Genomic DNA, 23,190 nt, shown 5'->3' with positions numbered 1-23,190 from the left:
GGAGGCACACACGTGTTCGTCCTGCTACTGGACCCTGAGTTACTTGGCGGGAAATTGGGTTCCCTCCCCCTTCCTTTATAACTGAGTGTCTGAAAATAGTAAAATTGAGCTTTGATCAGAATGTTGTCTTAGCTCCATTCTTTCTTCCGCCCCGTCTAGATTCCTCTCTTTTCAGCTTGAACTGCCATTCTCAGTTGAACCGTTCGTGTTGTGGACTGCGGGTAGGCCGCAACACCTAGGCTTACAATTTTTGTCCTGCTCTCATATCAAATTCCTACCAGGTTTCTAGAAGAGGCTCCAAAAGCTCTCCACAAAGTGGGAAGGACCAGCTGAGGACATCTTGTGCCTTAGATGTCACCCATGATTACAGTCCCAATTCATGTCATATAGTTCCTATTTATCCCCCATCTCAGCTCCTCCTGTGACATAGACATGGCTGAAGGTCAGGAGTTACTGTTGTGTGCCTTCATGTCCTGTCGTCCAAATGACTTCTGTGTGACAATGAATAAGACAGTGAATACCAGTGTCTTGCTGAGGAGTCCATAGATCACGGGAATAATAATACAGGATACAGAGCTCCTGCAGAGAGAAGAGATTGAAGGTCAGTCCAATGGCCAGCCACGATGCAGAATCTAGTGAATTCTTCCCACATTAGACATGGGTGCAGTCGAGGAGAGTATAGAGATCAGGTCTAGGAGATGCATAAAGAAGGAAGGGCTAACCCAGCATCTTGGCCTTCTGTGTGGAATTGCTCCTAAAATGGCTCCTCACAGTCTTGACCAGTCTTTATTCATTCTCAGACCTAATTCATCATGACACTAATTCTAATCATTTTAAAAATCACTTATCTGTATACAATCTCCATAGGGAATTTGAGCATGTATGTCCCTCTGCATATCATCACCTATACTAGCCACCTTCTGAACATCATACTTTGTAGATTACTTGAAATTCACACTGTACTGTCTTGCCTGCCAAGATTGTCCTTCAACCTCCATACCTAATGTCCATGATTCTAATTTCAGCAAATGCATAGCTTCCTGCCAATCAGAAAAGCCCAATCATTTGTCAGTTATTAGTCATTGATATTACTTTTAGTTTTCTAAATTTTTATTTTTATTTGTATTCATGTACACATAGTGGTGTCTTACCTATAGGTTTGTGCATGTGAGTGCAGTGGCCACAGAGGCCCGAAGAGGTCGTGGGATGTCTTGAAACTGGCCATGTAAATGGTTGTGAGTTGCATGACGTGGACACTCAGAACTGACCTTGGGCCGTTTGCCAGGGCAGCAAGTTCTCTTTACTATTGAGCCATATCTCCAGTCCATTCAAAAATAAAAATCATTTATCTATGTACAATTTCCATGAGAATTTGAGCATGTATGTCACGGTGGATATCATCACACATACAAGCTGTCTTCTGAATTCCATAATTTGGAGGTTTTTCATAGTGCAGAGTGAGTCAGGGGTACTGCAGTTAGCCAACACGTGCTTAGGATTTTCTTGCTGGGACCTATGTGCAGCTCAGAGCATGGGCTAACAATGCATGAGGCCTTGGGTTCTGTCCTCAGCACTAAAGGAATAGAAATCATACTAAAATAGACTTGATGCAGAATGAAATAATTATGACGATATAGACTGGGCCTAATCAGAGATTTCAGGTCATTGGTGATATCTGTCAATTCATCCTCCCATTTAGTTATTGCATTCTCCACCGGTTTCTTCAGCCATTCATCTATTTTCCACCATCCCTCCATACACCATCCATTCCCCCATCCTCAAAGAGATAATGGGACCCAGTTGCCACTTTATTTTATGCATAGCCTGGCTCTGGAGATAGGCTTTGCCATATGCTGCTCTTTCCATGTTCCTGTCACAGGTTCAAAGCTGTGTGTGTTGAGGCCTCTAGAACTTCCAGACAGGAGTAGGACCACAGGCCTCATCCGGCTGGATCAGCGCCGGGGTAGCGGAAGCGCAGGGTTGCCTGACACCCGCCAGCTACCCACGACCCCCGCCGCAGGATTTTGGGACTGCTGGTGAGTGGAACACAGCTTCTGCTCCAATCCAATTGCGCGGGACCTGAGACTGCATTAGTTAGGGAAGCAGAAACCGGCCTGAGTAGGGCCACAGGCCTCATCCGGCCGGATCAGCGCCGGGGTAGAGGGAGCGCAGGGTTGCCTGACACCCGCCAGCTACCCACGACCCCCGCCGCAGGATTTTGGGACTGCTGGTGAGTGGAACACAGCTTCTGCTCCAGTCCAATCACGCGGGACCTGAGACTGCTCTGGTTGAGGAGAGAGAAATCCGGCCTACATAGGGCCACAACCCTCTTCCGGTCAGAAAAGCACCAGGGCAGCTGGGGCGCAGGGTCTGCTGACACTCGCCAGCTACCCACAACACCCGCCACAGGATCTTAAGACTTCTGGTGAGTGGAGCACAGCTTCTGCTCCAATCCAATCGCGCGGGACCTGAGACTGCATTAGTTAGGGAAGCAGAAACCGGCCTGAGTAGGACCACAGGCCTCATCCGGCTGGATCAGCGCCGGGGTAGCGGGAGCGCAGGGTTGCCTGACACCCGCCAGCTACCCACGACCCCCGCCGCAGGATTTTGGGACTGCTGGTGAGTGGAACACAGCTTCTGCTCCAATCCAATTGCGCGGGACCTGAGACTGCATTAGTTAGGGAAGCAGAAACCGGCCTGAGTAGGGCCACAGGCTTCATCCGGCCGGATCAGCGCTGGGGTAGAGGGAGCGCAGGGTTGCCTGACACCCGCCAGCTACCCACGACCCCCGCCGCAGGATTTTGGGACTGCTGGTGAGTGGAACACAGCTTCTGCTCCAGTCCAATCACGCGGGACCTGAGACTGCTCTGGTTGAGGAGAGAGAAATCCGGCCTACATAGGGCCACAACCCTCTTCCGGTCAGAAAAGCACCAGGGCAGCTGGGGCACAGGGTCTGCTGAAATTCGCCAGCTACCCACAACACCCGCCACAGGATCTTAAGACTTCTGGTGAGTGGAGCACAGTTTCTGCTCCAATCCAATTGCGCGGGACATGAGACTGCATTAGTTAGGGAAGCAGAAACCGGCCTGAGTAGGGCCACAGGCCTCATCTGGCTGGATCAGCGCCGGGGTAGTGGGAGCGCAGGGTTGCCTGACACCCGCCAGCTACCCACGACCCCCGCCGCAGGATTTTGGGACTGCTGGTGAGTGGAACACAGCTTCTGCTCCAATCCAATTGCGTGGGACCTGAGACTGCATTAGTTAGGGAAGCAGAAACCGGCCTGAGTAGGACCACAGGCCTCATCCGGCTGGATCAGCGCCGGGGTAGCGGGAGCGCAGGGTTGCCTGACACCCGCCAGCTACCCACGACCCCCGCCGCAGGATTTTGGGACTGCTGGTGAGTGGAACACAGCTTCTGCTCCAGTCCAATCGCGCGGGACCTGAGACTGCTCTGGTTGGGGAGAGAGAAATCCGGCCTACATAGGGCCACAACCCTCTTCCGGTCAGAAAAGCACCGGGGCAGCTGGGGCGCAGGGTCGGCTGACACTCACCAGCTACCCACAACACCCACCACAGGATCTTAAGACTTCTGGAGAGTGGAACACAGCTTCTGCTCCAATCCATTTGCACGCGGGACCAGAGACTGCATTAGTTAGGGAAGCAGAAAAACGGCCTGAGTAGGACCACAGGCCTCTTCCGGCTGGACCAGCACCGGGGTACCGTCAGCTACCCACGACCCCCGCCGCAGGATTTAGAGACTGCTGGTGAGTGGAACACAGCTTCTGCTCCAATCTTTAAACAGTGACAACGATAACAACTAACCCCAGAGATTACCAGATGGCGAAAGGTAAACGTAATAATCTTACTAACAGAAACCAAGACCACTCACCATCATCAGAACCCAGCACCCCAACTTCGCCCAGTCCAGGGCACCCCAACACACCGGAAAAGCTAGACACGGATTTAAAAGCATATCTCCTGATGATGATAGAGGACTTCAAGAAGGACTTTAATAACACACTTAAAGAAATGCAGGAGAACACTGCTAAACAGGCAGAAGACAATAAAGAGGAAGCACAAAAATCCCTTAAAGAATTGCAGGAGAACACTGCTAAAGAGTTACAAATCCTTAAAGAAAAACACGATAACATAATCAAACAGGTAGAAGTCCTTACAGAAAAACAGGAAAACACATCCAAACAGATGATGGAAATGAACAAAACCATACTAGACCTAAAAAGGGAAGTAGACACAATAAAGAAAACCCAAAATGAGGCAACACTGGAGATAGAAACCCTAGGAAAGAAATCTGGAACCATAGATACGAGCATCAGCAACAGAATACAAGAGATGGAAGAGAGAATCTCAGGTGCAGAAGATTCCATAGAGAACATCGGCACAACAATCAAGGAAAATGTAAAATGCAAAAAGATCCTAACTCAAAACATCCAAGAAATACAGGACACAATGAGAAAACCAAACCTACGGATAATAGGAGTGGATGAGAATGAAGATTTTCAACTCAAAGGACCAGCAAACATCTTCAACAAAATTATAGAAGAAAACTTCCCAAATCTAAAGAAAGAGATGCCCATGAACATACAAGAAGCCTACAGAACTCCAAATAGACTGGACCAGAAAAGAAATACCTCCCGACACATAATAATCAGAGCAACAAATGCTCTAAATAAAGATAGAATACTAAAAGCAGTAAGAGAAAAAGGCCAAGTAACATATAAAGGCAAGCCTATCAGAATTACACCAGATTTTTCACCAGAGACTATGAAAGCCAGAAGATCCTGGACGGATGTTATACAGACACTAAAAGAACACAAATTCCAGCCCAGGCTACTATACCCAGCCAAACTCTCAATTAACATAGATGGAGAAACCAAAGTATTCCACGACAAAACCAAATTCACACATTATCTCTCCACGAATCCAGCCCTTCAAAGGATAATAACAGAAAAAAACCAATACAAGGACAGGAACCACGCCCTAGAAACAACAAGAAGGTAATCCCTCAACAAACCTAAAAGAAGACAGCCACAAGAACAAAATGCCAACTTTAACAACAAAAATAACAGGAAACAACAATTACTTTTCCTTAATATCTCTTAATATCAATGGACTCAAATCCCCGATAAAAAGACATAGACTAACAAACTGGCTACACAAACAAGACCCAACATTTTGCTGCTTACAGGAAACTCATCTCAGAGAAAAGGATAGACACTACCTCAGAATGAAAGGCTGGAAAACAATTTTCCAAGCAAATGGCATGAAGAAACAAGCTGGAGTAGCCATTCTAATATCTGATAAGATTGACTTCCAACCCAAAGTCATTAAAAAAGACAGGGAGGGACACTTCATACTCATCAAAGGTAAAATCCTCCAAGAGGAACTATCAATCCTGAATATCTATGCTCCAAATACAAAGGCAGCCACATTCATTAAAGAAACTTTAGTAAAGCTCAAAGCACACATTGCACCTCATACAATAATAGTGGGAGACTTCAACACACCACTTTCACCAATGGACAGATCATGGAAACAGAAACTAAACAGGGACACAGTGAAACTAAGAGAAATTATGAATCAAATGGATCTGGCAGATATCTACAGAACATTCTATCCTAAAACAAAAGGATATACCTTCTTCTCAGCACCTCATGGTACCTTCTCTAAAATTGACCACATAATTGGTCACAAAGCAGGCCTCAACAGATATAAAAATATTGAAATTGTCCCATGCATCCTATCAGATCACCATGGACTAAGGCTGATCTTCAATAACAAAATAAATAATAGAAAGCCAACCTTCACGTGGAAACTGAACAACACTCTTCTCAATGATACCTTGGTCAAGGAAGGAATAAAGAAAGAAATTAAGGACTTTTTAGAGTTCAATGAAAATGAAGCCACAACATACCCAAACTTATGGGACGCAATGAAAGCATTTCTAAGAGGAAAACTCATAGCTCTGAGTGCCTCCAAAAGGAAACTAGAGAGAGCACACATTAGCAGCTTGACAACACACCTAAAAGCACTAGAACAAAAGGAAGCAAATTCACCCAAGAGGAGTAGACGGCAGGAAATAATCAAACTCAGGGGTGAAATCAACCAAGTGGAAACAAGAAAAACTATTCAAAGAATCAACCAATCAAGGAGCTGGTTCTTTGAGAAAATCAACAAGATAGATAAACCCTTAGCCAGACTCACTAGAGGGCACAGGGAAAGCATCCTAATTAACAAAATCAGAAATGAAAAAGGAGACATAACAACAGATCCTGAAGACATCCAAAACACCATCAGATCCTTCTACCAAAGGCTATACTCAACAAAACTGGAGAACCTGGATGAAATGGAGAAGTTCCTAGACAGTTACCAGGTACCAAAGTTGAATCAAGATCAGGTTAATGATCTAAACAGCCCTATATCCCCCAAAGAAATAGAAGCAGTCATTAATAGTCTCCCAACTAAAAAAAGCCCAGGACCAGATGGGTTTAGTGCAGAGTTCTATCAGACCTTCAAAGAAGATCTAATCCCAGTTCTTCACAAACTATTCCACAAAATAGAAACAGAAGGTACTCTACCCAACTCATTCTATGAAGCCACAATTACTCTGATACCTAAACCACAAAAAGACCCAACAAAGATAGAAAACTTCAGACCAATATCCCTTATGAATATTGATGCAAAAATCCTCAATAAAGTTCTTGCTAACCGAATCCAAGAACACATCAAAACAATCATCCATCCTGACCAAGTAGGTTTCATCCCAGGGATGCAGGGATGGTTCAATATACGGAAATCCATCAACGTAATCCAGTATATAAACAAACTCAAAGACAAAAACCACATGGTTATCTCCTTAGATGCGGAAAAAGCATTTGACAAGATCCAACACCCATTCATGATAAAAGTCTTGGAAAGATCAGGAATTCAAGGCCCATACCTAAACATGATAAAAGCAATCTACAGCAAACCAGTAGCCAACATCAAAGTAAATGGTGAGAAGCTTGAAGCAATCCCTCTAAAATCAGGGACTAGACAAGGCTGTCCACTTTCTCCATACCTATTCAACATTGTACTTGAAGTCCTAGCCAGAGCAATTCGACAACAAAAGGAGATCAAAGGGATACAAATTGGAAAAGATGAAGTCAAAATATCACTCTTTGCAGATGATATGATAGTATATATAAGTGACCCTAAAAATTCCACCAGAGAACTCCTAAGCCTGATAAACAGCTTCGGTGAAGTAGCTGGATATAAAATTAACTCAAACAAATCAATGGCCTTTCTCTACACAAAGAATAAACAGGCTGAGAAAGAAATTAGGGAAACAACACCCTTCTCAATAGTCACAAATAATATAAAATATCTTGGCGTGACTCTAACTAAGGAAGTGAAAGATCTGTATAATAAAAACTTCAAGTCTCTGAAGAAAGAAATTATAGAAGATCTCAGAAGATGGAAAGATCTCCCATGCTCATGGATTGGCAGGATCAACATTGTAAAGATGGCTATCTTGCCAAAAGCAATCTACAGATTCAATGCAATCCCCATCAAAATTCCAAATCAATTCTTCAACGAATTAGAAAGTGCAATCTGCAAATTCATCTGGAATAACAAAAAACCTAGGATAGCAAAAACTCTTCTCAAGGATAAAAGAACCTCTGGTGGAATCACCATGCCGGACCTAAAGCTCTACTACAGAGCAATTGTGATAAAAACTGCATGGTACTGGTATAGTGACAGACAAATAGACCAATGGAATAGAATTGAAGACCCAGAAATGAACCCACACACCTATGGTCACTTGATCTTCGACAAGGGAGCTAAAAACATCCAGTGGAAGAAAGACAGCATTTTCAACAAATGGTGCTGGCACAACTGGTTGTTAACATGTAGAAGAATGCGAATCGATCCATTCCTATCTCCTTGTACTAAGGTCAAGTCTAAGTGGATCAAGGAACTTCACATAAAACCAGAGACACTGAAACTTATAGAGGAGAAAGTGGGGAAAAGCCTTGAAGATATGGGCACAGGGGAAAAATTCCTGAATAGAACAGTAATGGCTTGTGCTGTAAGATCGAGAATTGACAAGTGGGACCTCATGAAACTACAAAGCTTCTGCAAGGCTAAAGACACCATCAATAAGACAAAAAAACCACCAACAGATTGGGAAAGGATCTTCACCTATCCTAAATCAGATAAGGGACTAATATCCAATATATATAAAGAACTCAAGAAGGTGGACTCCAGAAAGTCAAATAACCCCATGAAAAAATGGGGCTCAGAACTGAACAAAGAATTCTCACCTGAGGAATACTGAATGGCAGAGAAGCACCTGAAAAAATGTTCAACATCCTTAATCATCAGGGAAATGCAAATCAAAACAACCCTGAGATTCCACCTCACACCAGTCAGAATGGCTAAGATCAAAAATTCAGGTGACAGCAGATGCTGGCGAGGATGTGGAGAAAGAGGAACACTCCTCCATTGTTGGTGGGATTGCAAGCTTGTACAACCACTCTGGAAATCAGTCTGGCGGTTCCTCAGAAAATTGGACATAGTACTACCGGAGGATCCAGCAATACCTCTCCTGGGCATATATCCAGAAGATGTCCCAACCGGTAAAAAGGACACATGCTCCACTATGTTCATAGCAGCCCTATTTATAATAGCCAGAAGCTGGAAAGAACCCAGATGTCCCTCAACAGAGGAATGGATACAGAAATTATGGTACATTTACACAATGGAGTACTACTCAGCTATTAAAAAGAATGAATTTATGAAATTCCTAGCCAAATGGATGGACCTGGAGGGCATCATCTTGAGTGAAGTAACACAATCACAAAAGAACTCACACAATATGTATTCACTGATAAGTGGATATTAGCCCAAAACTTAGGATACCCAAGATATAAGATACAATTTGATAAACGCATGAAACTCAAGAAGAATGAAGACCAAAGTGTGGACACTGTGCACCTTCTTAGAATTGGGAACAAAACACCCAGGGAAGGAGTTACAGAGACAAAGTTCGTAGCTGTTATGAAAGGATGGACCATTTAGAGACTGCTGTATCCAGGGATCCGTCCCATAATCAGCTTCTAAACGCTGACACCATTGCATACACTAGCAAGATTTTGCTGAAAGGACCCAAATATAGCTGTCTCTTGTGAGACGATGCCGGGGCCTAGCAAACACAGGAGTGGATGTTCACAGTCAGCTATTGGATGTATCACAGGGCTCCCAATGGAGAAGCTAGAGAAAGTACCCAAGGAGCTAAAGGGATCTGCAACCCTATTGTTGGAACAACATGATGTACTAACCAGAACCCTGGAGCTCTTGTCTCTAGCTGCATATGTATCGAAAGATGGCCTAGTCGGCCATCAATGGAAAGAGAGGCCCATTGGACTTGCAAACTTTATATGCCCCAATATAGGGGAATGCCAGGGCCAAAAGAATGGGAATGGGTGGGTAGGGAAGTTGGGGGCGCTATGGGGGACTTTTGGGATAGTATTGGAAATGTAATTGAGGAAAATATGTAATAAAAATATTAAAAAAAAAAAGAACTTCCAGACAAACTAGACTCCTCTCACCTTTATAAGCCGATTACCTCCCCAAGGCTTGCTCAATTGATGGTAAGCTGGCCAATATAATTGCCTGTTACAAATCTGAAATTCTTATTCTAAAACCCTGATACCAGTGGCTGGAGATGTGGCATGGGTGAGGCTCTAATTTCCTTCCCCAGCATTGGTGACAGCAGCAGCAGCAGTTACTCACACCAGTGTTGAAATCAAAAAAGAAAATAAATTAAGTAAGCAAAGCAAAGTAAAAGCAAAAACTGGAGAGAGTCATAACCTTAATTGTAAGAGCCATGGGACTAGCTGGGCATGGTGGCTCACCCCTTAATCCCCGCACTTGGGAGGCAGAAGTTGAGTTTGTAACTAGCCTGGTCAACACAGAGTTCAAGGATAGACAAGGCTACACAGGTCTTGTCTCAAAAAAAAAATTGTGCGTCCCTCCAACTTTGATGTCCCTACAATACAGGCAACTAAAGCTACAGAGGTTCCTGACATATTCGAAGTCACACAGTCTGCCTGCCATGAGAATCCAGGCTCAAGAGTATTCCACTACACTATTCCACTCCTGGGTCAGCAGGGTTGATAGCCTTCCTCAACTATGCCATTTCTCTCCTCTTATTTCTGATGCACAAGAATTGCAGAAGATGAGCTGGGGAAGACAGGAACCCCCTCCTCGGTCAGTCACCACCTGTCAGCTCTAAGGAAAATTTCACACAATCTGGGGTAACTTGAGTCTGCTACTGCCCCACCCCACCCCTGCATTATTCTTATCTTCTAAATCCTCTCAGGACAAGGGCTAGAGTCAAAAAGTATTCAAACAAGGAGCCTAATATCCTCAAAACACATTGGCAACACCTGCCATGTTTGTGAAGGCGACATCAGGGTCTGTAGAGAAGACAGCAATGGTTGGCTTGGGTAACGGTTACACACCGGGCAGCAATGGAGATCAGGTCCTGTGTGGTACTAAAAGTGTGAGCTCCCATCGATGGAAATGTCCCATTGGCAGGAGCACTTGAATCACCTGCAAGAAGGCACATAGAATGGATGGGTAAATGGATGGATGAGAAGTAGATGGATAAAAGAATAGGGAGAGAGAGAAAAAATGGAGCTGAGGAAAGAAACAAAGACTGCAGTTCAAAGATCAAGGTTTCTTTTGCTAAAATCCAAAGAAATAATGTAAAGTCTTCCTGAGTCAGAGGCAGTAAAAAAGGAACAGAAGAAAAAAAGGAAAAGGATGGAAGGAACCATGAGGAGAGACTTCTCCAGTGGTTAGAGTTGTGAGAATTCTCTTAGCTGCTGCTACTCACTCTCCACCCAAATTATCCTCTCCCTGACACCAATTCCACGACCTCTGTAAGTCATGTTCCCATGTAAGTCATGTCCCACTCAAGGTTGGTGCAATGGCCACCCTCACGATTGTATAGGAAATTCTTCCCACATACTCTTTTCAATCTAGGCCCTTCTTGCAGTTTCACCACAGTCTCTGTCCCTGTGCCATTCAGAGGTTCACTTCCTAGAATAACTACTTAGAAATGCATGCAGTGGAGAGTATAGAACTCAGGTCTAGGAGACCCATATTGAGGAAGGGCTAACCCTGCATCTTGACCTTCTCTGTGGAATGAGTGAGGCTCACATATAGGGGATGTCACCTCTGACCCTCATCTGACCCTCATCTGAGGGTAGTCACAGTACCTTTAGCCTTATTTCCTCATCCAGAAACCACGAGAACCCAACCTCACTGAAAAGCTCACTTCTGATTTGTCATAAGTTTAGTAAAATGTTTCTCCAAGTTCCAGGTAGGGAGCAATAGATGTAAGAAAGAGACACACAGAGGAGAGAGAGCGCTGCCTGACCCTGGGCAGATAAGGACACACAGACTCTGTTTGACACCCAAGGACAAAAGGAGCAGGTGACAGTGCATCAAAAGGAGAACACATGGAGGATTAATGACATATACTTGTGTGTGGGGGCGGTGTCTCTGCAAACCTTGGCCAGCAGAGGGTCCATATGTGTGAGGCAGAAGGAAGTCTGGATCCACCCAATTTAGTAGCTTGTGTTAGTTGAAACTTGTAGGATCTGACCCTGATCAGTTTATTTCTGGCATACTTAACTATAGCACAATTTAGAAAAATGACTTCCCTGATTGTAATGAACTCAATCCTATGTATACAACAAAGCTTAAATAACATGGTGACATTGAAACTCTTTTCAAAGGACAGTGACATCTTCCATGCAGATGGGTTCTATTGACTGAGAAACAATACTCAAGATAAGGATCTCGGGAGAATGACTGAGAGAAACATGAAAGGCGGCTTGTGGAAGGGGACAGCCAGGCAGGTGTGATGTTACCACACAGATTGTGAGGGAGAGGTCGCCATTGCCAAATTTCTGGCAGAAAACAAGCTTTTCACCTCTTTCTTTGAAGAGACAACAATGCATGTTTAACAATACTGGTTCCCTTCGTGCTTATATGTAAGCACAAGGCCCTCAGACCCTCTACATATCAGAACTTAATGGCTAACAAATCCAGACATAGCTAATGCCCATAATTTTGGCACTGAGTAGGCTGAGACCAGAAGATCACATCCCCTGCAGCCAGCATGGACCACAGAATGAGACTTTGTCTAAGTAAATAAGTAGAATGGAATGGCTTTATCAATGGCCTGCTTATTAACTACAGCAAAGATGGCTTCGTGAATCAGTATAGTGCAGTTATACAGAGCAGTGTAAAGTTCTGTTGGTCTGAGTCCAGACTACAATTCTGCTCCAACCAGGGCTAGTGATTAGATGTATAGAAATGTAGGAGTGTAGATGTGCAGATATAGAGATTAGATAGATACAGAGATATAGATTAGATAGATGTATAGATATATGGTATATATAGTGTAGGTGGGGCTTCTGATGCTTTGATCAGGAATCTGCTCGTGAACCTTGAAGGTCCTGTTCACCAATTGGTACTTGATCAATCAATAAAAATGCTAACAGCCAATGGCTGGGCAGAAGAGGCTGGACTTCTAGTTTCCCAAAGGCAGGCTAGGAGACACAGGAGGAGGAGAGGGAAGTCACCATGCTTCAGGGAGAGAGAGAGCCATCTGCCATGAGGAACATTGGTGGAATGGCCATTGACTGCTTGCCTGATAGGGCCTGGTGTATCAGACAGGAGATTAGAAACACAACTCAGATGAGGGCAGGTTTAGAGTGTGGAGCAAGGAGTACAGAGAGTGGCAAGCTAGCTGAGGGAAGCTTAGAAATGCCCAGCCACTGAGTTGTAAGGCAGGTTAAAAAATAAGCAAGTGTGTGTGTGTGTGTCTTTCATCCACGGATCCAAGGGAACTAGGGTGGTGGCTGGTAGTGTGGTCCTCCCAGAGCTTAAAGTGGAGTTGTAGAAACTACATGCTGCTATAATACAGATATTGATAGATGATAGATAGATTGATAGATAGATAGATAGATTGATAGATAGATATCGGGCGGTATCATAGAAAATCTCTAGGAAATAGAACTGAGCTCAAGTAAAGAATAAATCGAGGTGGAACAACAATATGAACTAACCAGTATCCCCAGAACTCGAGTCTCTAGCTGCATATGTACCAGTAGATGGCCTAGTCGGCCATCATTGGGAAGAGAGGCCCCTTTGTCTTGTAACCTTTATATGCCTCAGTATGGGGGAACGCCAGGGCCAAGAAGTGGGAGTGGGTGGGTAGGGGAGTAGTGGGGGGAGGGGTCTGGGGGACTTTTGGGATAGCATTTGAAACGTAAACGAAGAAAAATACCTAATTAAAAAAAGTTTTAAAAAAGAATAAATCGAAACAACAATCTAGAATGCTGTACATGTAGTCATGCAAACAGTGATGGACTGAGGTAAAATCCCCCTGTGTACTGACATCGACCCTAGTTTCCACTTCCCCATCTCCTATCAGGTGACAACATGCCCAAGGCCACTTGGGAAGGTCAGCAGCTGACAGTGTTGGAGAGACACCCCATAAAGGGAGTCTGGCAGCTGTGTCTCATCTTGTGGTTACTACAGTACCTCCCTAGCGTCAGCCTCAGCCCCCAGAGGAACCTGATGCTAGAAAGACTCTGTTTCTGGCTTTTGCTAACTGTACTGCTTCCCAAGTCTAAGCTGCCATAGTTGTGTTGTGTTTCCTGGAGCTCTGAGCTATTGTCATGCACTGGGCTCCAGGTCACTTTCCCTCACAGCAGCTGCTCTTCACCTATCTCTTTCTGGGCTTTGCACACACTGTGGGGCCCTGAGGTGGTGGGACTCCATGTATTCATGCATTGCTTAGGGCTTCCCACACTCAATGACAGGTGGAGGAATAGATAGACCCCAGGCCTGCTGCCTCTGATAGAAGCAAGTTCAGATGTTACCCAGACTCCATTGCAGGACCTAGATAATGGCACACCTGGGAAACTGGCCCTGTTTATGATCTGCAATCCCTGTCCATCAACAGGGCAGGAGCTCTGCTCTTCTGTCACATGGGCAAACAACTCATTGAATCCCAGCCTTTCTCTTTACGGACAGCTGGAGTGAATGCTGCTGTCCTGTTTAACTTTGATCAACAATTATCAGTATTGATAAAGTTAGAGGGTGGCAGAGATGCAGCCATAGTCAGAATGTGAGCAGGGTGCCAACCTCCTGAGCCTCGGAAAATAAAGGCATGGAAGATAAAGTAAGTTCTGGAGAGATGGCTCAGTGGTTAAGAGCATACCCTGCTCTTCCAGCGGGGCCTGAGTTACATTTCCCAGCAGCCACATTGGGCAGCTCACAGCTTCCTCTAACTCTAACTCCAAGGATCCAATGCCTCCTGCAGCCTGTGTAGGCACCTGAACTCACGTGTACAATTTACACACACAGGCACACATAGGCACACACACACACACACTCACACTGAAAAGTTAACATGTTTAAAAAGAAAGGAAAGATCCATGCTGACTCTCAATAAACTGCAAATGTCATGTAGCCCATGAAGAATGACTCCATGCAAGGTTCATGAGCTGCTACCAAGCAAGAGACTTGAAGAGGAGGAAATAATCTGTCTGTCCCCAAGCCTGAAGAAAGAGTCCACACTCATAGAGAAATGAATGCCACGAGCACAGCACATCTATTTCACGAGGAATATATTTTTCTTGGTGGTGAGGATGGAACCAGAGCTTTGTGCATCCTTAGCCCATGCTCTGAGCCACATGCTCAGCCTAGAGCCACACACTAAACCAAGATGGCCACCCTGCAGTAGTGCCACCCCATTTTCACATTGTGGATCATCTGCACGATAGTTTTAAAATTTTTTTTTGAGATTTTATTTATTCTTATTTATGTGTATATGTGTTTGCCTGATATATTTGGGCACTGTGTATGTGAAATGTCTGCCCATGAAGGCCAGAATTGGGTGTAGGTACGAGGAATATAGATAATTTTGGTATACTGTGTGGGGGCTGGGAATCAAACCCAGGTCTTCTGGAAGTACAGCTAGAGTCTTAACCACTGAGTCATTTCTATAGCCTTGGAAATTCTGATATTTGGAAGACAGCTTGTATATGTAATAGTATGCACAGTCATACAAATGCTCAAAAAATCTCTCGTAAAAAATTTGTTGGGATAAAAGATTTTAAAAATCAGCCTGGCAGAGGTGGCAGAGGCAGGTGGGTCTCTGTAAGTTCAAGGCCAGCCTGGGCTACACAATGAGTTTCAGGACAGCCAAGGCTTCACAGAAAAGTTCTGTCTTGAAAAACAAGAACAGAAAATTTTAAAATAAAAACAGCTATGAGTAGGCAAATTGCTGTGGGCTCATGACTTTTCTGACTGATGGAAATGTGTGTTTATTGAAATTATTATTCTGAGGAGTAGGGAGTAATGTTTAAGGATGATTGTGTATGTATGTATGTCTGTCTGTCTGTATGCATGCATGCATGTAATTTAGATAGAATTGCTCTAAATAGCTTTGGCTGTCATGGAGCTCAATCTAGATTGGCCTCAAATTCAGAGATCCTCATGGAAATATTCTTCCTGGCCTGCCCCCATCATCAAGTGTTGGGATTAAAGATATGTATGCACACATGTCCAGATGAAGGATAATCTTAGCAGAGAAAAAGGATGTTATGTGTGTAATTAGAACTGGTACCAGTCAACGAATTAGAAAGTGCAATCTGTAAATTCATCTGGAATAACAAAAAACCTAGGATAGCAAAAACTCTTCTCAAGGATAAAGAAGCTCTGGTGTAATCCCCATGCCAGACCTAAAGCTTTACTACAGAGCAATTGTGATAAAAACTGCGTGGTACTGGTATAGTGACAGACAAGTAGACCAATGGAATAGAATTGAAGACCCAGAAATGAACCCACACACCTACGGTCACTTGATCTTCGACAAGGGAGCTAAAACCATTCAGTGGAAGAAAGACAGCATTTTCAACAAATGGTGCTGGCACAACTGGTTGTTAACATGTAGAAGAATGCGAATTGATCCATTCCTATCTCCTTGTACTATGGTGAGGTCTAAGTGGCTCAAGGAACTTCACATAAAACCAGAGACACTGAAACTTATAGAGGAGAAAGTGGGGAAAAGCCTAGAAGATATGGGCACAGGGGAAAAATTCTTGAATAGAACAGCAATGGCTTGTGCTGTAAGATCGAGAATTGACAAGTGGGACCTCATGAAACTGCAAAGCTTCTGCAAGGCAAAAGACACCATCAATAAGACAAAAAAACCACCAACAGATTGGGAACGGATCTTTACCTATCCTAAATCAGATAAGGGACTAATATCCAATATATATAAAGAACTCAAGAAGGTGGACTCCAGAAAATCAAATAACCCCATGAAAAAATGGGGCTCAGAACTGAACAAAGAATTCTCACCTGAGGAATACCGAATGGCAGAGAAGCACCTGAAAAAATGTTCAACATCCTTAATCATCAGGGAAATGCAAATCAAAACAACCCTGAGATTCCACCTCACACCAGTCAGAATGGCTAAGATCAAAAATTCAGGTGACAGCAGATGCTGGCAAGGATGTGGAGAAAGAGGAACACTCCTTCATTGTTGGTGGGATTGCAAGCTTGTACAACCACTCTGGAAATCAGTCTGGTGGTTCCTCAGAAAATTGGACATAGTACTACCGGAGGATCCAGCAATACCTCTCCTGGGCATATATCCAGAAGATGTCCCAATCGGTAAGAAGGACACATGCTCCACTATGTTCATAGCAGCCTTATTTATAATAGCCAGAAGCTGGAAAGAACCCAGATACCCCTCAACAGAGGAATGGATACAGAAATTGTGGTACATTTACACAATGGAGTACTACTCAGCTATTAAAAAGAATGAATTTATGAAATTCCTAGCCAAATGGATGGACCTGGAGGGCATCACCTTGAGTGAGGTAACACAATCACAAAGGAACTCACACAATATGTATTCACTGATAAGTGGATATTAGCCCAAAACTTAGGATACCCAAGATATAAGATACAATTTGCTAAATGCATGAAACTCAAGAAGAATGAAGACCAAAGTATGGACAATATGCCCCTTCTTAGAATTGGGAACAAAACACCCATGGAAGGAGTTACAGAGACAAAGTTTCGAGCTGTGATGAAAGGATGGACCATCTAGAGACTGCCATATCCAGGGATCCATCCCATAATCAGCTTCCAAACACTGACACCATTGCATACACTAGCAAGATTTTGCTGAAAGGATCCAAATATAGCTGTCTCTTGTGAGACTATGCCGGGGCCTAGCAAACACAGAAGTGGATGCTCACAGTCAGCTATTGGATGTATCACAGGGCTCCCAATGGAGAAGCTAGAGAAAGTACCCAAGGAGCTAAAGGGATCTGCAACCCTATAGTTGGAACAACATGATGAACTAACCAGTACCCCGGAGCTCTTGTCTCTAGCTGCATAGAAAGCTATATCTGAAGAAAGATATAGCTGTATCGAAAGATGGCCTAGTCGGCCATCACTGGAAAGAGAGGCCCATTGGACTTGCAAACTTTATATGCCCCAATGTAGGGGAATGCCAGGGCCAAAAGAATGGGAATGGGTGGGTGGGGAAGTGGGGGGGTATGGGGGACTTTTGGGATAGCATTGGAAATGTAATTGAGGAAAATATGTAATAAAAAATATTAAAAATTAAAAAAAAGAACTGGTACCAGGCTAAGGCATATATGAATAAAGTTAATCCACGAGGCTTTGTGTGGGGCCAGTGTGGATCAATGGGAACAGTAAAGACTTTTTTTTCACTGTTGACACAACATTTAAACGGAAGACTATTCTAAGATTTATCAACATTCATTAGTAACTACAAGAAGGGACTTGTGTGGTAAGGTGGTGACCCTTAACTTGGCCTGCTACTGCAGTTTGGATCTGAGTTGGTCTCAAATGTGACACTGTTAGGAGGTGGCAAAGAGGATAAGGTTGGAATCACTCAGAGGCTTAGGCCTTTGGGAAATCCATCAATTCATCCATCTACTTCTGTTCTTATGTCTATCATCCATCCATCAACCCTTTAATTCATCCTGCCTTTTAGTCATCGTGTATCCATCCAGTCACCCATGCATACAAATATATATTCATGCACGCATTCAGCTATTCACCCATTTACCATCTGCCGTGTATACACCCTCAAAGGAGATGTAACCTAGCCTGATCCCCTCCTCTTGAGTTTTCTCAGTGTCATGACCATGGAGGGTACAGCTTAGCCGTATGCTGCCACCATGATTTACTGTCTCACCACAGATCCAAAAGCCACGCACTGAAACCTCTAGAACTCAGAGACAAAGAACACCTGTCCTCTTTTAAACCTACTGTCTCAGACATTTGATACAAAGATGGAAAGATGACAGACATAAGCATGGGTTAAGAATCTTCTGAAAAATCTGATTTTATTATATATGGAAACCAGCGACTCTGGCTAGTTTCATCCCTAGCACTGCAAACAAAATATTCTGAGTCTAGCATCATTTCCATAACTTGACATTCCTTTATTCTATGGCAGTGTGCTCCTTCAGTGTGTGGTAGGGTGCTCTTTCAATCTATAGTAGGGTGCTCCTTCAGTCTATGGGAGAGTGCTCCCACCAGCGTTTTAATCAAATGAAACAGTTAACTAAAGTCAAAGAGAATGAATGATCAATACTAGAGATGGTCATAGTACAATACGTGTGGAGGCAGGTGATAGCCTCCTCTAGCTCTGGTCTTCTAGCATCCCAAAAGTATCCCTGGAAACTATTGGGTCCCAGGGGTCCCTGGCTCACCCAATGTTACATACACAGCTAGTCTACCTGACATGAGAATCTGTTCTGCTTCTTTGTTGGCAGGATTAATAGTGTTCATCAAAAATTGCCATTTCCATCCTCCTCCTACTCTGATGTGCAAGAAAACATGGAAGGTGAGCTGGGGAGGACAGGAGCCACCTACGCATCCAGCCACCCCCTCCCTCTTTGGCAATTTCCATACAGACTGAGAGTTGACTCAAGTCAGATCCTGCTCCACCCACCCCACATCCTCATCCCCACATCCTCTCAACACAAGGATGAAGAAATTAAATGATGTCTAAACCAGGAACCAAGAAAACATACCTGTCAGCATCTGTCCCATTTATGACGGTGACACCAGGATCAGGAGAGGAAACAATAGCAGTGGGCTGGGGTAGGGATCGGGTTGTAGTTGTGTCACTGGGTGAGTGTTTTGCAGTAATAAGAATGGGATGCTCAGTCAGGCTTGTAGTAGGAATGATGTCATATGTGAACACATCTGAAGAACATGTGAGAAGACAAGGGAGGTGGATAGATGAATGGGTGGATAGATAATGGATGGGTGTGCATATGGGTTGGTGGGTGGATGCATAGATGGAGGGATAGATGAATGGATTGATGGACAGATGGACAGATGAGTAGGTGAAGAGAGATGGAGCTGAGGAAAATGAAAGCAGCCATCCAGGAAGCAAGTTTTTCTTTTGCTAAAATCCAAAGAAATAGAGTGAAGTCATCCTGAGACCAAATAATTAAAAAAGGAATGGAAGGAGAAAATGAGGAAGGGTGGAAAGAGGCATGAGGAGAGACTTCTTGGGCTGTTTGAGTTGTGAGAATTCTCTTGCCTGCTGCAGCTCATTCTCCACCTGCCCCATCCTCTCCCTGACACCGTTCTTCCTACTTCTGTAAGTCACATCACTCTCAGGTTGTCTTTTATTGGATATTGTGACTGAGATCCATTTTGGCTTTGGCACACACACTCCTTGTTCTCAGGAGGCCTGTTCCTTCCCTCTCTGCTGTCCCTGACACATCCACTGTTACTGCCTGAGGATGTAGAGCCCAGCAAGGCAGCAACTCCTCAGAGAATTCAGAAATTCATAGTGGGGACTTGTTAGTGCATGATCCCTACAGAAATGAGCCTAGAGACTTGTTCCTGAAAAGCAAGTGTCACTTCTGGTCTACTGAGGCAGGGTCTGCATTTGAAATAAGGTCTTCATGTGGTTCATGCCTACAGCAAGACCTAAGATCATAGTTTAGAAGCCCATGGGAGGGGCACCGATGGCATCGTGAGAGGAGGAGGGTAGATTGCAAGAGGCTTCCTAGGAATGTAACTTCTAAGCAGACATTTGGGAAATGAAACCCAGCTATTTTACAAGCCTACCTTTCACCCTTTACTGAACCATGCTACCCGAGGGAATCCATGTACAGGAGCTCCCCCTTACTACTGGTCTGCAATGGACCTGTGATGAAGATTCTGGGAGAAAGCCAGGCTGCTAGAATCTCTGACTTCCAGTGCATCCTTACCTGACCTAGCTCTTTCTATACATCCACAGCTTGTACTTTGTAAGCCTGAAAGGATGGCTGAGCTATGTAAGAATTGGTTTTCTTCAGATCTCGGTTAGAGATGTGTCTTGTTTTGTTTTTTAATTGTAAGAGCCACAGGATATATGGTTCATGGAACTCAAACTCTGTAAATGATCCCTTTGTGTGCACACGCAAATTGTCACGTGATTCTGGATACACACATGCGAGATTGTACATGCATGTAGAGGCTAGATATCAACCTCAGGTGTCATTCTTCAAGGTACCTTACTTTTTGAGTCAGGGTCTTACCTTTCTCTTGAAATTCGTTGATTCAGCTAGGCTGGCCAGCCAGTGTGGTCCCAAGGATGTATTATTAGTGTAGGCCACCACTACAGGCTTTTTAACGTTAGAACTGAGGGTAGAACTCACATGTTCTGCATCAGCCTAGCTGTCTCCCCAGCCCTACCTTTACTACATTTGACTGTGCCACACACTTTTGATACCTATCTTAGTTAGGGCTTCCATTGCTGTGAAGAAACCATGACCATGACAATTGTTGCAAAGGATAACAATTTACTGTGGCTGGCTTACAGTTCAGTGGTTTAGTCCAGGATCATTATGGATGGAATCACAGATGTGTGGGCAGACATGTTTCTGGAGAAAAAGCTAAGAGTTCTACATCTGGATCCAAAGGCTGCAGGAAGAGAGAGCCATCCTAGAGCTGTTTAGCACCTGAAACCTCAAAGACCACCTTCATTGACCTAAAGTTCCACCAACAAGGCCACACCTACTCCAACAAGGCCTACAACTCCTACAAGAGCCATTCCATAGGAACCTATGGGGACCACTTTCCTTCAAATAACCATAATACCTAATGTCTCTCCTGCATGCAATGGACCTTGGGTCCAAGCTTGGATGGGGCTGGCTTCCAGGTACCCACTTAACCAAATAGCTAGGCAGCTTGGAGAGGGCTCTGTTGAAGCTCTGAGCATCATAGACAAATGCAAAGAGCCTGGCATCTCTGCAGTTTTCAGAATGAGCTGTGAAGGGGTCTGTGGACCAGTTGAGGTTCCAGGACTGCCATCCCAAAGCTCACAGGTTTTTAATTATTAATAGCAGGTCCAGGATGAGGGTCACATATCTGGCCCCTGAGTCTTCCTCACTGTCACTCAGGGACTGCCTCCATCTACTCTGCGGTTTCTGTGTGCTGGAGCCCACCAACCCTGCAGCGGGATCTGATGGAATTACAGGCAAGGGACAGTCAGGAATGGAAGGCTGTGGATGCTTGAGGGAACTTTAAGATTCTTCCAGATTAATTGTGTAGGAGGGATAGCTCAGTAGATCAAGACTCTCACTGTCAAGCCTGATGAACTAAATTCAGCCAAAAGAACATTTGCATGTCTACCATAGCATGAACATGCCTACACATACAATTATACTGGCAGATTTCTGTCAGCAACAGCAGCAACAACAGTGTTCAGATAAACCAGCTCTTACCAGTTTCTCCCAGACACTAGCAAACCTGGGTCCTAGGGTCTGCTGCAACCTTAAAAAGCTTGTGGCCTTGGAGCAGGGGGTGGGTCTTTCATTGTACCTCAGTTTTCAGCTACTAGAGCAGGCATTCTCAAACTTCCTAATGCTGTGGACCTTTAATAATAAGTTCTTCATGTTGTTGTGAACCTCAATGGTAAAGAGATGTCATTGCTGCTTCATAGTTGTAATTTTGCTACTATTATGAATCATAATGTAAATATGTGATATGAGACCCCTGTAGGGCTCTTGTCCCACAGCTTGAGAATGTCTCTACTAGAGGAAGCTGTTTCTTGAGTCCTCTTCAACTCTGGAGCCTTGCGACCCAGGAAGGCTGAGAACCACATGGAAGGGGAAGCTCACCTTTTGACACCACCAGGTGGATAGTTCTGAGATAAATTAACCTGTTTTTTGTAGCGATCCCACAGTGATAGATGCCCGAGTCACTCATCCTGAGCTTAGTCATGGTGAGAGTGAAGTAGTTGAGCCGAGAAGACTGCCGGATGGAGTATCTTAGCTTCTCAGCACCTTTGCTGAACAAGGGGTAACACAAGTCGTCTATTTGCTTACACCAGATCTTCTCACTGGAGTGGTAGAGCGTATCATACCAGCATGTCACAGAAACAGTCTGGCCCTCCAGTGCTCGAAGTAACTCCAGGTCCTGTGTCCAGGAGCCTGGGAATACATGCTTCATGTCAGAGAGCCCCCATCCTCTACAGCAGCAGGAGGAGATAGGCTCCCTTCTCGGGGAGAGACCCTCTGTGTGTCTATGCTCAGAACTTGTTGCAGGCAGCAGCTGGCCACAGCCCCCCATGTACTCTGCCCTCCCAAGCACAAAGCCCCATTGTGCACACACATCTCCTGCCCCCTACCCTCTTCTCAAGCTTGTTCCTTCCATCTGTCCTTGTCCCTGTCCTCACCTTTGGCCAGGAGCAGCAGCAACACTGGGGAGAGAAGGTATGTTTGCTCCCAGGCCATCACTGAGTCCTCCTGAGCTGGGATGGGGAGCAAGAAAGGAGGGGTGCTCTGAAGAGAGGAGAGCCGTCCTGGGCAGGATTCAGGAGCCACCACAGCCAGTCCTGCAGGAGCTGCTGAGGAAGGCAGAGACCTCTGTGGACAAGAGAGAAGCTGGGCAAAGCCTGTGCGTTCCTGTGGATCCTCCAGCTACAGGCTTCGTGTCTAGGCCCCTGCTCTGAACTAGATAAAGGCTCTCAGACACTCTGACCTCCTGCCTCACAAGGCCAGTCTTGAGGAGGGCTAAGCATGCCCAGGAGGAAAGTGAAGTG

The 23,190-nt window shown here is 44.7% G+C and overlaps 1 protein-coding gene across 3 annotated transcripts; it reads right to left on the bottom strand.

Moving 5' to 3' along the window:
• Window positions 1-443: 443 nt before the first annotated feature.
• Window positions 444-22,882, bottom strand: LOC110284311 (triggering receptor expressed on myeloid cells 1-like). 3 transcript variants are annotated; one of them, XM_085832789.1, is made up of 5 exons: window positions 22,825-22,882; window positions 22,268-22,579; window positions 19,886-19,894; window positions 19,178-19,352; window positions 444-579 (listed from the first exon to the last, which is right to left on the bottom strand). In XM_085832789.1, the coding sequence occupies exons 1-5, from the start codon at window positions 22,880-22,882 to the stop codon at window positions 444-446; spliced, it is 690 nt and encodes a 229-aa protein (XP_085688915.1). The 3 variants fall into 3 exon arrangements, with proteins under 3 accessions (XP_085688915.1, XP_085688916.1, XP_085688918.1); XM_085832790.1 differs by lacking the exons at window positions 19,178-19,352; window positions 19,886-19,894 and adding an exon at window positions 10,526-10,616; XM_085832792.1 differs by lacking the exons at window positions 19,178-19,352; window positions 19,886-19,894 and adding an exon at window positions 10,526-10,616 and having other exon boundaries at window positions 22,268-22,432.
• Between the last annotated feature and the right edge of the window lie 308 nt (window positions 22,883-23,190).

Source organism: Mus caroli, unplaced genomic scaffold (genome assembly GCF_978045245.1).
Source record: "Mus caroli unplaced genomic scaffold, Mus_caroli_1 scaffold_18, whole genome shotgun sequence".
Lineage (NCBI taxonomy): Eukaryota > Metazoa > Chordata > Mammalia > Rodentia > Muridae > Mus > Mus caroli.
Note: the sequence above shows the minus strand (reverse complement) of the source record. Positions and strands in the feature narration are given on the sequence as shown.

What these genes read in the sequence shown, in the direction of transcription:
- LOC110284311 (XM_085832789.1), bottom strand. Translation starts at nt 22,882, where the DNA reads ATGGCCTGGGAGCAAACATACCTTCTCTCCCCAGTGTTGCTGCTGCTC. An exon ending in GCTGCTGCTCCTGGCCAAAG is followed by an intron (nt 22,580 to 22,824) that starts GTGAGGACAGGG and finishes ATGTATTCCCAG; the next exon opens with GCTCCTGGACACAGGACCTG. An exon ending in AATGGGACAGATGCTGACAG is followed by an intron (nt 580 to 19,177) that starts GTATGTTTTCTT and finishes TTCTCTCTGCAG; the next exon opens with GAGCTCTGTATCCTGTATTA.